Source organism: Anser cygnoides, chromosome Z, assembly GCF_040182565.1.
Source record: "Anser cygnoides isolate HZ-2024a breed goose chromosome Z, Taihu_goose_T2T_genome, whole genome shotgun sequence".
NCBI classification, from domain to species: Eukaryota; Metazoa; Chordata; class Aves; order Anseriformes; family Anatidae; genus Anser; species Anser cygnoides.
This window is the reverse complement of record NC_089912.1, coordinates 55,147,361-55,163,553: the sequence shown is the minus strand read 5'-3', so window position 1 is coordinate 55,163,553 and position 16,193 is coordinate 55,147,361. Positions and strand designations below refer to the sequence as shown.

At 34.8% G+C, this 16,193-nt stretch overlaps 1 protein-coding gene across 12 annotated transcripts in view; it reads right to left on the bottom strand.

The window, feature by feature from the left end:
• Positions 1-16,193, bottom strand: part of CCDC171 (coiled-coil domain containing 171) — a 178,287-nt gene that overhangs the window by 96,136 nt on the left and 65,958 nt on the right. For 11 of the 12 annotated variants that reach the window (XM_066987705.1, XM_066987696.1, XM_066987695.1 and 8 more), the window contains 5 exons: positions 14,724-14,924; positions 12,619-12,786; positions 10,502-10,690; positions 4,806-5,307; positions 3,983-4,099 (listed from right to left, as the gene is read on the bottom strand). In XM_066987705.1, the coding sequence (XP_066843806.1) occupies positions 3,983-4,099; positions 4,806-5,307; positions 10,502-10,690; positions 12,619-12,786; positions 14,724-14,924 (1,177 nt within the window). The remainder of the gene's footprint in view (positions 1-3,982; positions 4,100-4,805; positions 5,308-10,501; positions 10,691-12,618; positions 12,787-14,723; positions 14,925-16,193) is intronic. The other variant, XM_066987701.1, reaches the window with a different exon arrangement.

Below are 16,193 nucleotides of genomic sequence, written 5' to 3'. Positions count from 1 at the left end.
ATCGCAGTATTTACAATGCAAATTTCTGAGTGTTTTCTGATTCTTCTTCCCTCCCCTCCATAGATGTCTAAATCATTTGCTGTTCAAAATTAGTGAGGCTTGGTACCTTAATGCCATACTATTTATATTCTGAGACAAGAGAATATAATTTACCTTATTCCAAGGCAATTAAAATTTTACAGCTACAATTACTTATTTCCCCACAGGATTTTGGTAATCATCCTTCTCATATAATGGACTTAAGGCCCCAGCACACCCAACATGTCCTGCTTACTGCTAGATTCGTCAGGTCTGTAATTAATAATTGTGTTTAATGTTGATAAATAAAATTGTCAGTGCTCCTTCCACTAATTGGTATTCCAGATAAGAGTTAATAGGTTTATTTATGCCTTAATAAAAGTCTTGTAATTTAGTTTTCCCTCTGCTAGGCAGGTCTTAATCTGTCATTACTTGTCTTATGATACTATCAGTGTAAGATGACAAGCATGGAAGAGCTTATTTACATTCAGTAGTACAGATCTCCTGTTGCTGTAGTGAATTAAAATATTTACTTAAAAGTATAAATAGAGAAAATAACAATGATAGCTTCTTCTTTTTTTGAGTAAAATATTTGTATTTTATGTTGCAAGGATAAAGCCAAAGGTTGTAAGTAAACAAAAGATTATTGTTATCAGATTTCCATTCAAAATAATTTATCATTTACATGAGACCCAATTTATCTATAAACAAACAAAATAGCACATGATAAAGTCAGCACTCTATTCCTGATCACAGCCAAGATAAACTACTTTCATCATTTTAACTCTTAAAAAGTTTATTCTTGTCCCACCTTTCAAAGACCATCTCGTTTCTCCAAATATAATGACAACATTAGTTAGAATGTTTAATTAACATAAAACTAGACCATGTGCACTGCCTTCCATGTAAGATGACATTGAAAATATTCTAAAAACCTCTCCTTTGCAGTGATTACTGGTAAATATCAAAAAAAGGGAAAAAAAAAGAAAAAACACCTGTCAATGACCTTTTTCTTCTTTCTCCCTAGCACTTCCATCTACACCTCATTTTATATGAGACAGTTTGCCCCTCAGAAAATGTAGTATTTCTTCATGTATTCATTACCAAGGATGGCACACTGTTCCCTACTGGTAGAATCCCCCCAGTTTAACCATATGAAACATAATTTAATAATAATAGTTTGGGGAATTGTACTGTAACACTGTATTTCACAACCAGTATTCCAGCTGACGGCCCAATAACTAAAGACACTTTCCTGGGATGGGAAACAAAACAAAACAAAACAAAAAAGCCTCATCTTTGTTTAATTTTCAGTGAAGAGTGATTTCGAGGAAACATGCAGAAATATGTTGATGCAAGTTACTGTTTTGAAAATCAAAATAAGAATATGATGCAATTCCACAAGGAACTGGGAAGAATCACTGGGAAGAAAATTTAGGATTTAAGCATAAGCATTTTAAGTACATGCCCACAAAGGATCAAGGATACAATAAAAGCATTCAATTTTGGATATTATGCTGTGTGTAACACAGGATTAACACTAGCGCAGGTATATCACAAAGAGAATTTAATTCTTACATTAAGCAAATTAAGAAAAAACAAATCTTCATTCACTGACAGGTGAAGAAAATTTTCTTTTAATTTGTTTTGGTGAAACAGAACTGTCAGCAGGATGAACTCAGTAGTACTACACTAGACTAAAACGTTAATGCTTCAAAACCTTTGTGTATGTTACAGTTGATGATGTTTGTATTCAAAAAACTCGATTTGTACTTTTTCTAATTTACTGCAGTACAGATTCTGTTCAAACAAACCTACAAATATAACCTTACAAACAAACAAAAAAACACTGACAAACTTTTATCCAAATTGAAGCTAAGAGACCATTCCAAAACATGCTAGAATGAGAACCAAACTAACACACAGTGTGAACGTCAAGAAATGTGCCTCAAAACAACACAGTGCACAAGTCCAGTAGTTCCATTTCTGAGTGATACAGATTTGGTTTCTTTGAACTTCCTCAAACACCTCCTCAGAACGTGGCCATCTTTAAAACTCCTTTCAAGACACTGAACCATTCCATGCTGTAGATCCACATAGCACCTTCTTGTGCCTACTGTCTCCTGTTACATGCAGTCTCATCTAGAACTGCTGTAATTTCAAAACATGAAGAGAGAAGATGCCTCTCAGATTGCCTATTTACATTCAATAATTTTTAAAAATCACTCAAGTCAGTTTGCTGGTTTAAATCTTACTTGAAATATGACTTACAAAACATAAAAGGGCTTCCCAACTATGCAAGCCCTTCTTTCAAATATATTCATAGCCTTATCACTTAGGTACTTCTGGAAGTTTCATTTCCAACTTTAAATTACTTATGAGTATTTTTTTGAACCAAAGGTTATTTGGAGACTTTTGATCTCATGAGCAACAGAATCCCAAGTAATACATGTTTAGTAAGATCTTGAGGTTCTGTAAAAGTACAACTTAAATAGAAATGACCTATAAAAAAAATCACCAAACTGACTACGATTATAACATTCTCACCATGGTTCTTGCTAACTCTACATGTCAAAACTGTGCTGTGTACAGAGGTATCACGTAAGTAGAGTCCAACAGAATTCTCATCTACTTCAACATAGGCAAAATACCGTGATATTTAGGGTATTCTAACTAGGTACTTCAGCATGTTGATGCTGCTGTAGAGTTTATCTTTGATTCCCTTTCAATTTGCTGCTCTTATTCAGTACTCTATACACAGGAACACTTGCAGTATAAACCCTGTGAACATCCTGAAACACAGTACAAACTTTGTTTCATATGGATGCAAATTCAAATTGCTGAAAACGGTGAGCCAGGAGGGTACCTGAAACTCAAACAAAACACTTGCTTTTGATTTAATGGCTAACCTCTGGTTTCAGTTCATTGTTTGTGGTCTGTAAGCTGTATCACAGTCTTTCCGTCCTGCTACTTCCCTTTATTCTTATAAATTATCCTTCATTTATTTTAATATCCTTTATTCAATGACAGAATTCTTAGAACTTGGAAATTACAAGGTACCAATGAACAACTAAGGATAACAGCAACATAGAAGGAACAAGTGAGATCTTATATCAGTCCTCATTGCAAAGAAATTAAAGAAGACAGTTAATAGCTGGGAATCAAGAGATGACTTATCCAGGAACTGGCATTAAAATTTTCTGCAGGCATATATATAACATATATAATAGTTATGTGAGGAGAGACTGAGAAAATTACATAATCTAGACAAAAGGCTCATTGAGGATCTACTTAAAGAGGGAACACAACAGGTACATAAAATTAGGACTGCTATATAGTGTGTCCTAATTGAAAGTATTTTCTTTCTCTGTCAGAAATCACAAGATAGCAACTAAAATAGATGAAAATCTCAGTTGTTTTCCAGATGCCTGTAATTCTGGAAATTATAGATTTATATCTGGAATTCTAGATTTGTATCATATAAATGGCAGAAATTACATTCATTCAGTCAGCAGTAGTAAAATCCCAGGTTAAATGTGTCAGTTTTAGGGCCTTACTTAAGACAGTAATAGACTTTATAAAAAAAAATAGTTTGATCTTCAGTAAAATATTTTGTAACAGTGGAACAAGATAACTAGGAATTTTTAAAATATTACTTCATTGGACGTTTTTAAGAACAAGTTAACCATGTAACTATTGGCATGGTATAGAAACGTTTTTTCTAACTCACAACAAAGCAGTTCAGATGATTTCTAGAAACATTCTTGAGCCTTCTATTTCCATGACTCCATGCACCCAAATGATAGACATATCACCAATTAAAGAAAATTGATGTTCTACCAAGGCAGTTCTCCAAGAATTTGATACAGAATAGTATCAAAATAGCATTAAAATAGCAATCATGTAAACATCATAGTTTATGCCTTTTTTTTCTTCTACTACAGTAACATATTTCTAAATTTACCTGTTTTGTTAACAACATCCTGTAATTCTGTGACAGAACTGATTATTGCAGCAAGGAGCTTAGAACTAGTAAACCAGCTGAGTGCTTCAACACAATCAATTTGTTCTTCTTTGTGTCCTGTGAAAGAAAATTGGAACTAGCAATAAAACCAAGTGACACAAGTAAGGCACAACACTACCTTCAGCTCTTTCAGAAATTGACCAAACTAAGTACATAACCTACAAACCAATTCTTCTTTCAGAAGATTTTAGACTATATTAAGTACTCTTCAACAACTACTAAAACAGAAAAGTAAATGGATCTTTGGTTTTGTGAAACATTTTTGATACCATTTGATCCTATAGGGGGAAGTAATCTGGTAAAAGAAAGGAGCAGGAAAACTACATAATCCTTAAAAGAAAAATTTAGAAATCCTATACTGATATTTTATCTGAACCACAATACAATCTTATTGCATTTTAGTATGAAAAAATAATAAAAGTGATTAATAAAAGAAGGTGAATTATCTTTTTAGAAAAAGATAAGACACAAAAGATATGATAGCACCTAACTCTGAAACACATTAGCACAAATGTCAGAGATACCAAATAGTGTGAATTCACATGTGAAGCACTGAAAGAAAAGTTACGGGTAAACAGGCTAAGTAGTTCCTTTTAGTGGAAATTACATTTGCCAAGAAATCTAGAAACCTCAATTCCAGAAATGACATTTGTCATGATATCATTACATGAGTCTTTCCACTTTATTATTAACATTATTATCGGTTATTCACTAACCATTAAATTTGACCTAACACTTATAAAGCAGAAAACAATTAGCTTACTTGACAGATTATGCTTGCCTTTGGAGTCCCCTACACAAACTAGAATTCCGATGCCTTCTTTGAAGCCATTTACCCAGGAGAAAAGAGAACTAGAAGACTGAGCTAAAACTCTAAGCCTGTTGGCTGCCAGAACTGCAATAACACCTCTTCGGAACACATGTATCAGGCCTTTGAATTTTCTTTTCTTCATTTTAGCTTCTTGCTTCTTTTCTTCTACACCAGAGAGAGCATGAACTAGAGTCCTAATCTCCTGGTTAACTAATTCATAGATGTTGACCTGATCCTGGAGAAGGTGTCTTTGTGTAGACAGAGCACATGATCGGCCATAGAGAGGATACAAGGCACCTGCCAATAGTGCACATGCTGCCAGGAGAGATGAATGTTCCTTCTGAATCTGTGTTAATGTATTTTTCACATAAATATTTTCAAGGGCCAACTTCTCCTGTCTTTTTTCAAGGACATAGATTGTTTCCTTGTTTTTCTCTGCTGTTTCTTGGTATTCCTGGGATAATAGGGGTAGGGGGAGAAGAAACATTAACTGAAAGTTAGTATTTAAATAAAAAAGAAATAAAAATCATTTTACCTAAATGAGTTGTCTTATGTCTTTTTTTTTGATGGAATTATAACAAATTGAAGGAACAAAAATCATCAGTCATGACTGTAAAAACATGTCTCCTAGCAAAAGGTTACAGTGCCAGATACATGCAAAAACTAACCAATGACATGCCGAAAATTTGCACAATCTTCAACTACAAACTCTAGATTTCTGAAGCTAATCTACAACAATAGAACACAGAGGGTTCAACAGTACCTGGCTATCCACAATAGTTTCATGAGTTCACTTAATAATATGCAATTACATGCTCTAATTTCAGAAAAAAAATATTGTTCTTCAGAGCAGAAAAGAAATTTAGTGTAAGAGATAGGAAAAAAAAATAAGGAAAACTCTGGAAGATAAAACTAGACAGATTGGCAGCAGCTGGGAAAGGGGAATTAAAGGTGATCTCCTAATTACTTTGTAATCAACCCCCTACTTATATATTCACAGATTAATTAGGTCTCATACAGAACAGAGTTTTGAAGAGAATGGTGTAATACATATGTTTTTATGTTGACTACAGCCATCACAGATTTTTTCAACTTGCAGAACTGTTGTTTTTTTTGTTTTGTTTTGTTTTCTCCCTTCTCTAAGCCCTTAAAATAGGGAAAGAGGGAGGTTTGAAACAGTAAACCTACACAGCTAAATGAAGACTCCAAAAATCTAGGGAATATGAGGGCTATGGTTATACCATGCAGATTAGGTGCTGTTGATGACAGGCGTGTTCTTATACCAGAATCAAGACATTATGCCATGGCCTCAGATGCTTAGACTAGCTTCCTGATACGTGAGAGTCCTCTGACTGAGCCACTTGAAGCTATGATTAACAGGATTCGGTGGTACATGGAGGTAAAAATTTTTAGACACTTCACAAAAACCCCACAAGCTCAAGTCAAACTTTTATGCTCCTGTTACAATACATGAACACATAAAGGTAGAACAAGTGTAATGCTGAATCAGTATGACAAATTAAAGAGATGATTATATCAAGTCTCAGCTGCCTCTCTTAGAGCTCTAAGCAGTTTTGTCAGAAATGGAGCAGAGGTTATTCCTGTTAGTAGTGGACAAGAGAGAAGTAAAGTGACATTTGCCAGTCACATTCCCATGTATCAACTTTGGTACTGGTCCTAGGCAAATGGGGATAGGGGCATCCTAATTTCTTCTTCCTCCTTCACCCAATAAACACAAAAAGGGGAAAAATACATAAACGATCCTTAAAAAGGAAATAAAAAGATTTTGCACTTCTGGAAAAAAGGTAACCTACGTCAGCTCAGAATGTCTTTGACCAAATAAATATTTAATTATTTTTGGAAAGAGAAAGCATTTTAACTGGACTAGGAAGACAAACAGAATAACAGCTCTCTCATGACCAAACTTATACACATTGCTCTTTAAGACAAAGAAATAAAATACCACCAGGTAGACTTTACAGATGGTTTGACAATATTGATGTTGAGAGAAAAACATACTACAGTGTTTTGCATATAACCAGGTTATGTGTGTTATTAAAATACTTCCAGTGATAAAGAAATATAGTAGGTAATTAAAATACTTAATTATAAAATGCAATTTACAGGCCTCATATGTCACTTAACTGCTCTAAAATTAAGTATGCACAAGTACAAATACTTTCAGAGCTACTGCATTATTTAGAATGCTTCATTTTTACAGAAAAAAAAAAGAAGAAAAACTGATAGCATGACTGGAAGGAACTGAAAAGGTAAGCTGAATTTAGAAAACAACTTATGGTTTCTGGCCATTACAGGTGAAAGGCCAATATCTGAGTAAACAAACTTGAAGTGTGATCCCTACAGGGTTGTTGGGCAGCGATACTAACATCCAGTACTCTGGCTAATTAAAGCTTATCAAAAAAAACAAACAAAAAAAAACTGTTTAAATGTTTCAGGTTATATGGGAATATGCAGAAGTGAACAAGACAGTGACTACAGAAATTAAAAAATAAGTTGTAAGAAAATGCACCCTTGTATTTCTAGGGGCTGATAATTAATTTTGTATTTCTCTTCATTATTTCTAGTGTTTTCTTCAAAGCTTAAAAGCACAATTTTGAAAGGGAGAGAATTCTCCTCCTAAATGTTGGCAGATCGACTTCCTTGGGTGCTTGAGTTTTGAGAGATTCCTCACTGGGCTACAGAACTTGGTAGATTCCAACAATCCTTAACAAAAGAACGGATGATACTAGCAACACAGTTTTATCCTACTTCTTACACTTTATTTTGGCAAGAAAACAGAACTGGAAGCTAGAAATATAATGATGCTGACTTCAAAAGGTTTTCCTGTATTTCAGTTGGTTTGTTTTCTGTGTTAAAACACCAATTTTTGATACAATTGTAACATAACCACAGTCATTAGGTAGTTTACCCACCTTGAAGTAAAAGCAAAGCTTCTTTCCAAAAAAAAAAAAAAAGAAGCAAATAAAAGAAAAGCCATTTTTCTCTCTCAAGGTTTTTTTTTTTCCATTTCCTATTTAGTAAACCCCTTATTTTTCTCTTGAAAATAATAATTTGAAAGTAGTTACAGGAATTTTCTCTCACAATATTTGCCAGAACAAAATGCTACTATTTTAAGTGATTGCCACAAAAATGGGGACAGATTAATAAATGTCTACATAATAAACAAACAACAACTCATAGTTAAAATTCAGAGGACTTTTCCTATGAGACTGTGTACAGACTAAATAAATAATCTGTGTGAGGCTAAGGAACAGGCACTGTAACAGAATGGTACACCGTAAAATTAAGGGGACTATGCTTCTGCTACAAAAGACATGGAAAAAGGATATTCATTTTAAGGTCTATTGACCATACATAGAGACTAGGAACAAAGAAAAGCAGTATCTACAGAGAGGCTTGTTTACTGCTGGTCTGCAATAAGGCCACTGTGGGAATTTCTGCCCCACAGAAAACCTGCTTTCCAGTTACATTGCCCACCTGATCAACAATAACAGCTGTGAAGTAGAATCTGTTAATATCCATAGATCCCATCTTGGAGACAGGGACTCTGAACACTACTAGCTGGGGACAAAAGCAATGGCAGTTGTCATTGCTACTAAAACCTCCATATTGCAATGTCACATTTTAATAATTAGGAAACCATTCAGAAAAGCCCCGTTTCTCCACTTCAATTCTAAGAAACCAAAATAACAATCTCCTCAACCCATTACTCGTATTGCTGTGCAGTTAGAGCTCTCAGTTAACGTGATAAAGTCATCAGCACAGATCTAAGACATGTCTGAACTGAAAGCCTTCTCTTTGCCTTCACATATATTTCCTATGGAAACAAGGCTACAACATTAGTGTGTCTGCATAACTCTGATCCATCACAGCAGTGAGCTTGCAGATTAATATGGCCAACAGACCCAAAATGCACTATGGAAACAACAATCAAGTCTAATGAGAAACAAGCAGTCAGGATTAGAACAGCCCTAATAGCAGACATCCATGGAGCCTATGGACCTCAGAAAGGTAAAAGCTTAATCTGGTATTTGTAGGTTCAATGTCAGTCATAAGGTAGAAATCCAGGGGAAATGAGACTGCCTTCTTCCAAGATTGACACTAAATGCTAAGGCAGACAACCTGGAACGTGAGAAACAACAAGGATGAAACCAGGTTTTGTTGAATGAACTCCTGTTTGAAGTTCAAAGTGTATACAGATGCTGCACTGCTTAGTTTCAACCGCTATCAGCTTGTAATCCTACATAACTTGTTTCAGAAAACATGCCCAGGTATTTATACGGGAAAGCACTTCCCTTTTAGAAAGCTAGTAGTCTTTTACAACATGTTGATGTAAAAAGTCTTTTCCAGAAGACATGCCTAATGCACAGCCTGCAACAGAGAGTGATATTTTCAGTGCATGCACGTGCCAGCTACAGTTGAGCAGAATGGCATATTCAGCACCAGCCCAAAGCAAGGTATAGTATTACACAGAACAAATTCTCCACAACACATTACAGTCCGAAAGAGTTTACACAGACCTTTGTTTCACACAGTACCCATAGCAGACAGAAATCTAAACTGCATAACCCCACTACATCTTTTTAAAAGGAAAGGTCAATTTCAAAATTAATCTTCCTTATTTCATCATTCTTTTTGTTGATAATGATCTCATAACATGAAAGTACAGCATGCTGGAGGAAGTCACTATGAGTCTGGATGCCTCTTATGGGCACTCATGGGGATGTTTTCAGCGTTGCCAATATCCAATGTGAACTGTAAATCTTGAGCAGAAAACATTTAAGATTTTAGCCCATTTCCAAAAAATCACAATAAACTGCTTTGCCTAAAGAATACTTCATAAATACGGTTTTCAGAGAGCAGACTTTCAAGCTTAAAATCAGAGACAAAAGCAGTCTTCATCTGACAAAGCATGTTTCAGATGGTAGTCACAAATAGCAAGTCATATCTTATTTCTTGTATTTCACAACAATTTTAACTGAAACATCTCTAAAGGGCTGTGATTGTAAAGACAATGAATTGCACTTGTAGAGTAACAGTAAAAATTTTAGATGGTTAATAACTTTCCTAACAATGACTGATGACAGCTTTACACATTTGAACCATTGCTCACCAACGTATTTGTAGAAAAAGTCCTTTAACACTGCTGAAATCTACCACTGTAACTTCTAATTAGTTCTCAGGGTCAGAACGCATACACTTAAATTCATCCCCAGATGACACCAAACTACTGTTATTCTACAAAGTCTTTGCAAAGCATGACACTAAAAACTAACTGCTGAACTACATAATTCCTAAATAAGCGATTTCAATCTTAAAGCTTTAGCATTCTCAAAATATATACATTAGCAACTGCTGGACGACATTAAGCACTTAATTTCTGGAACATTTTAACAGGCAGTCACTTGTTTCCTATCCTAAGTGAATTCAATACTAGCACAGTTGTTTTAGTAGTGGTGATTTTTTAAATTTTATTTTGAAGAGATACTAAAGGTCCCTTCCAACATCAACCATTCTGTGACTGTAAAATTCCCAAACAACCTGAAATTGCTTAGGAGCTCAAACTACTGAAATAGTCCGTTAAATATTTACAAGGAAAAGAAATTCAGAAGTTCACAGCACCATACCTGTGCCCTTGCATGAACTTCCCCAAGGAGACCTGAGTACTGCTGTTCCAGATACTTTTTTTGTTTCTGCCAAGAGCTTTCCTGTGCTTTCATCTGTTTGGCCATTTTGCTAAAAGCTTCTTCCTGGCTTTGTTGAAGCTCCTTCATAGTATCGTACTTGTTCTTATAAACATATTCTAGGTGAGATATCTGCGTGACAAGCATTTAAACAGCATTTTTTTTATCTCCCGATACACTTTTGGACTTTAGCTGTACATATTAATTTAATTACAGTCTTCCCCAGCATAAAATCTAAATTTCAATTTCTTCAACTTATTTATTAAAAGTAAAAAGCCTTTCATGACAGATTGTTTTCTTGAATCTTGCAAGACACATGCTGGAATAATGGCTTTTCTCTATTTTCTGTTTGTTAATCTCTATACCCCCTTGAATATAACTGTTGCCTTCTGAACCTTAACTAGACATCCCTTACTCATTTTGAAAGAAGCGCATTAAATCTTACAATGCTAAATTAGTAATCCAAGTATACCAGTCCTTTAGCAGTCTGCAAGAACTTAAAGTAATAATGAAAAAACAGTCCTTAATTTTACTTTTTGTTTGACTGGAAAGCCAAGACATTCCACATATTATTGAGTATGAAAACAATTGCAAGAAGCTTTAGTGTACAGAATGTTTTTCTCAAAATAAGCTCATCAGTTTATAATGCAATTTCAATGAACATGAAGTGATTCACTCTGTGATTTAACTTTGCAGCTCCCATGCAAACCAAATGGAGGAATGAATTAAGCTAGCAACAATTTCTAAATACATGTACATGCACTTTGTTGTGAAAGAGTATCAGCAATATACCCTCCAAATACATCACATCAAAATGTGGGAGAAAAACTTTGTTTTCAAGAAGTGGGTACACCACAGGTAACAACACTGCCCCAAATCTGTGAAACACTGGCAAGTACATGACAAGAGCCCTAGAAACCTCACAATCAATCTCAATAACCATACTAAATTAAACTGTAAGAAAGAGTTAGGCGCACATACACACGAAAACACTGCCAACAATGTTCATTCCCATCTCCTCCCTTCCATTCTCCTTCCTCCTCTGCATTGAAATGAAAATAGAAATGTTGTCTTTCTGTATAATCCAGAATTTATTCTAAACTATCCCTCTTTAGTAATTTTGATTGACTGCTGAAGTTTTTTACTAAATGATGGAAGGAATCAAAATGATTCACTGTAACTAACCCTGTCCCTTACACAAGCAAGAAAAGTGGTTACAATTCCATCAGATGAGAAAGTTCTGAAAGAGCTTTTCCCTTCCATGCTCAATAACAAAACGTCATGGCAGCCAAGATCTGGAATCATTCTAGTAGTACATGTCAGCACAGGACTGACCCAATCAATGGAGTCAGAACATGAACTGAATGAAATTAAAGAGTGGTATATGTTAGTCAGCGGAACCAGTCTCAGTCTCTTCTTCCTAAAAACGTAGGGATTTCTGGGGAGAAGGGCCATGGAAGTTTATTAACATTAAGATCACTCAGAAAAGTACAGTTTCTCTCTGGAATAAATATTAACATATGTTGACATGATTTATAAAAATAACTATTTTCTACAGTATTTCTGAATACAAATATTATAATCAATAAATCATAATTAAACAAAAAATACATTGGCATTTTTTTCAAATATTATATCTGAATCTTAAACACATAATTTAAAGATGATGTTCCTGAAGCAAGTGCATTTTGTTTCTGTTTTATGCTAAAATAAAGACTTGCTTTATTAGTGTAAATGACTAAGTTCTTTGAATTGCTTCATCAGTAAGATTAATTTATTTTCTTTTAATTAGGTCCCTGTGGCTAATATTGGCTAGTACTATTAGCATGTCCTGCACAGAAAGCGGAGCTTAGAGACTTCATACAGACTTCAGTCACATTTACATGCCCACAGCAATGGCATCAAACTGAGTTGTAGACAAGCCATAATTAATGGTATTGAATTATTAACGTCCAAATTCTTTTTGAAATAAGATGAATGTCAGTCCTTTTTAATGATACTGTGATGTGGACAAATGTCACTGAATTTAATAGAGGTAGCTGGTGCCTAAGGACACTTACCTTCTCATTAGCCCTGTTGAGGTCTAAGATCAGGGCATCAACATTCTCCTGCAAGACTGCACAAAGCTCAGACCAAGAGAATCTATCTAGGATGCCTTCTGGTTGTTTTATAAGCACACAGCCAGCTACCAACCGCTGGTACAAGCCATGGAGGAAGGTTAGCTTCTCCTGAGACAAAAGAAAATGTAACTGTTATATATGAACAGTGTTAGAATCTAAAGAGGTGCATCACACCTGCAGTAATATGAGCTGCACACAACTGAGGAGAAAAAAAAAAAAGTCACCAAGCTCATTGTCAATCTTTTGAAAAGCAATACTGCTAATATTTGCAGTCAAATATATTAAAGCCAGAGTAAGAATACAATTTTTACAAAACTTGTCTGGTTATACATAGCATATAAATACAGAAAGTCTGATCCTGCAGTGCTCATAACCACTACCTTATACAGATACAATTTTCAGTGCTATTAGTAAATGCAATTTAATTATTCATGTTAACACTTTCAGGTACATTCAAACTGTACCCACCTCCAGTATCTGCATAGCACACGCAAAAGAGCCTGACTGGCTTGGCAGCACAAACCACTGATCCAACAACTGACACTTTAAATTCCTTCAAAAATTTCTTTTGCATGGAATATATATAACCAAATAGCTAGACAAAACAGGCTTATGGCTTCATCAGCTAAATTTCATGAACCGCATCTCGTTCATTTACAGTGACTTTAGTCAGTGGTATAATAAATTGATGCAAATTGTACATAATCTTTAGCAACAATAGTATGCAAAGGAAATTTCAGACTTCATCCTTCTAGTACAGATATGCAACTTAGTAGCTTTCATTACGAAAACAACAGAAAGCTGTACCTCAATAACCGCCAGAAACGGAGCCTTTATTCAAAGTCAATAAACCGGTGGAAAGGTTCTCACTGTTTGCCAGGGGCCCCAGTGAAGCTTTAAATCAAGAAATTGCGGATGACTAAGCTGAGGAACTATGGTCTTCCTGAGACCTTTCCATTGCACTTAGGTGCATTTTCTCACAATTATTTAATGGTATTTTAACTTAAAAAAAAAAAAAAAAGAGAGTAGTTCAGTTTGTTTTAACTTCATTTTTGGCAGATCTTCTATTTCCCCAAGGAAAATGCAGTGTGCCACCATCATAGCATTTTTGCTTGAGCTGTGATAAACCAAGGATGATAATTATCCATTTGGCATGAAAATAAGGGATCCCAAGACCCCAAATCAATTCACACATGTTGAACGCAACCACAGTGCTGTAGACATGCTGACTTTACAATATAACCAGGCTTCTAGTTTCCTTCACTTTAATCATTATCTGATGTGTGTATAACAATTCCAGCTGCTTCATGTGGACACTATTTAAATACCAGACTGCTAGAGAGGTGGAAAGAATGTTCCCTTTTTACTCAGTTGGCAACCAGATTTAAATTTGTGGAAGTAATGAGCTCAATATGCACAACAACAATGATAAAGAAAATCACTGCTATTGCTAATACAGAACTACTTTACTGGGAGGAAATAATAAAGCAACAAAATTAACATCTGTAAACAAATACAAAGAGAGAGAGAGAGAACAGTTCTGAGATAAGATTTTTTTGAAGTAATTCCCACTTACAGCACACCACAATGAGCTAAAAGGTCACAAATAAGAATTTTTAGATTGTTTGTCAGGCATGCAAAATTACCTCAATTCCACATTTGCTATCTATCAATTGCTATGTGAATCAGTAATTAACAACATGTGAAGATGATACTGTTGTAGGTTCCAACCGCAGAATATTCCTGTTAACTTTCAGTTTGAAAGAAAAAATGTTCATTGAGCATATCTGTTTAAATAATTTCAGTTGTTCAAAAACTCAAAATACTGGAAGAGTTAAGATATTAGTTCCAACGCAGATGGAAGCAGAAGCCATATATCCTGAGATCTTGTAGATATTAAATACATTTTTTAAAATACATATCTTAAAATCATATTTTGGGGATAAATCTGCTAAGTCTAAAGGTAACCATCTGATGTATGTAAATGTACAAAGTAGAGATTAAATAAAGACTCTTTTTGACAGTCATCTTGTCTCTGGTAATACCTCCATATCCTTCTGGTAAGCCCTGGTAAGCTTCTGGATTTCATTTTCAGATTCTGTGGCACATACTTTCTCCTCCTCCCAGCACTGCTGTACATTCTGTAGCTCCATTTTTAAAGCTCCTATTAAAATCTCTTTGTCTGCACACTTAGTATGCAGATGACTTAACTCCTTATTGGCACCAGCCAAGTTATCTTGTGCTTCCTGTAGAACAGAGACACATAACAGAAAGGTTGGTACCTTACTCCAGAGCTCTGCATCTGAGCAAGTAAACATTCACATTGCCACGTATTCAGAAGACTCCAGGCTAATCTGACTACATCTTGCCAATAATAGATTCTCAACACTGACAATAGTCCTTTTCCACAGCTTAGAACTAGACCGCATCAGAAATCCATCTCAGAAAGTTAAAAACTCCATGGTACAATGACTTTTCTTTTTGAATTCAAAATCCAGTTTATCTCCCCAAATGAGAATTCAGAAGTCATGAATGCAAGTTATCCTCTGCAGAGTGAATTAGTCTTTGAGACAGTGAAAAGATACATTATTTTCATTAGTAAATCTTTGATCCATTACAGCCAGATTGGTGGACAACAGAGCTACTGTGAACCACTATATTCTTTATCTGCATGGAAAAAAATAATAATTTGAGGACTCCCTTTGGAGGTTTGACCATGAAAAGAAATTAATCATCAGAAATGGCCATAAAGATCATGTTACCAATACCAAATCTCACATGATAAACAAAGAATTTATTAAACTATCCCTTGTAAGACAAAAGATTGCTGACATACACATGCTTACCCTTCCTACAAGCACTGGACTTCCAGAACTGCTAACGTTTGTTAAAGGTTAAAACGAAAGCTTGTTTCTTTTTCATACAACCATAGCTGCTTATATGGGAAATATAATAGGAAATACGCTTCCAACTCATTAGACAATAACTTTTCTTCTTCTTAATGAAAATATTACAATATTAAAGCACCAGTAAGTTTCTAACAAATGTTTTTAGGCTGGAACTAGTTTTCAATCATTTATTAAATTTTATCACTGAAGATTTAAAGTGATTGTGTGCATACACAATCACTTTGTATGTACTACATAAAAAGCAGCACCATCTGTGTGCAGAAAACGCATTTTTTGCTTGAAGAGTACACATATCTGTTTCAATGGGGTCTGCAAAAAATAAAGCACCTAAGCTTTAAAAAGACCTCGTAACAGAAGCAGAAACCATAAGTGTCCTGAACATAAACTAGTTAATAAAGAAAGTTCAGCTCAGATGAAAAGATATGATGTTCAAGTATAAATGAATACGAAGATTTAATAAATGTTGCAGAAATATCTCTGACTAAATTGAAGTGATGAAGCAGTATATCCCCTGCAAAACAATCTGAGAAACACTGGGAGTAGAGACATTCTATTTTGGCAGTAATACAATACACTGCCAGTAGGAACATTAAGTTTAACCATGAC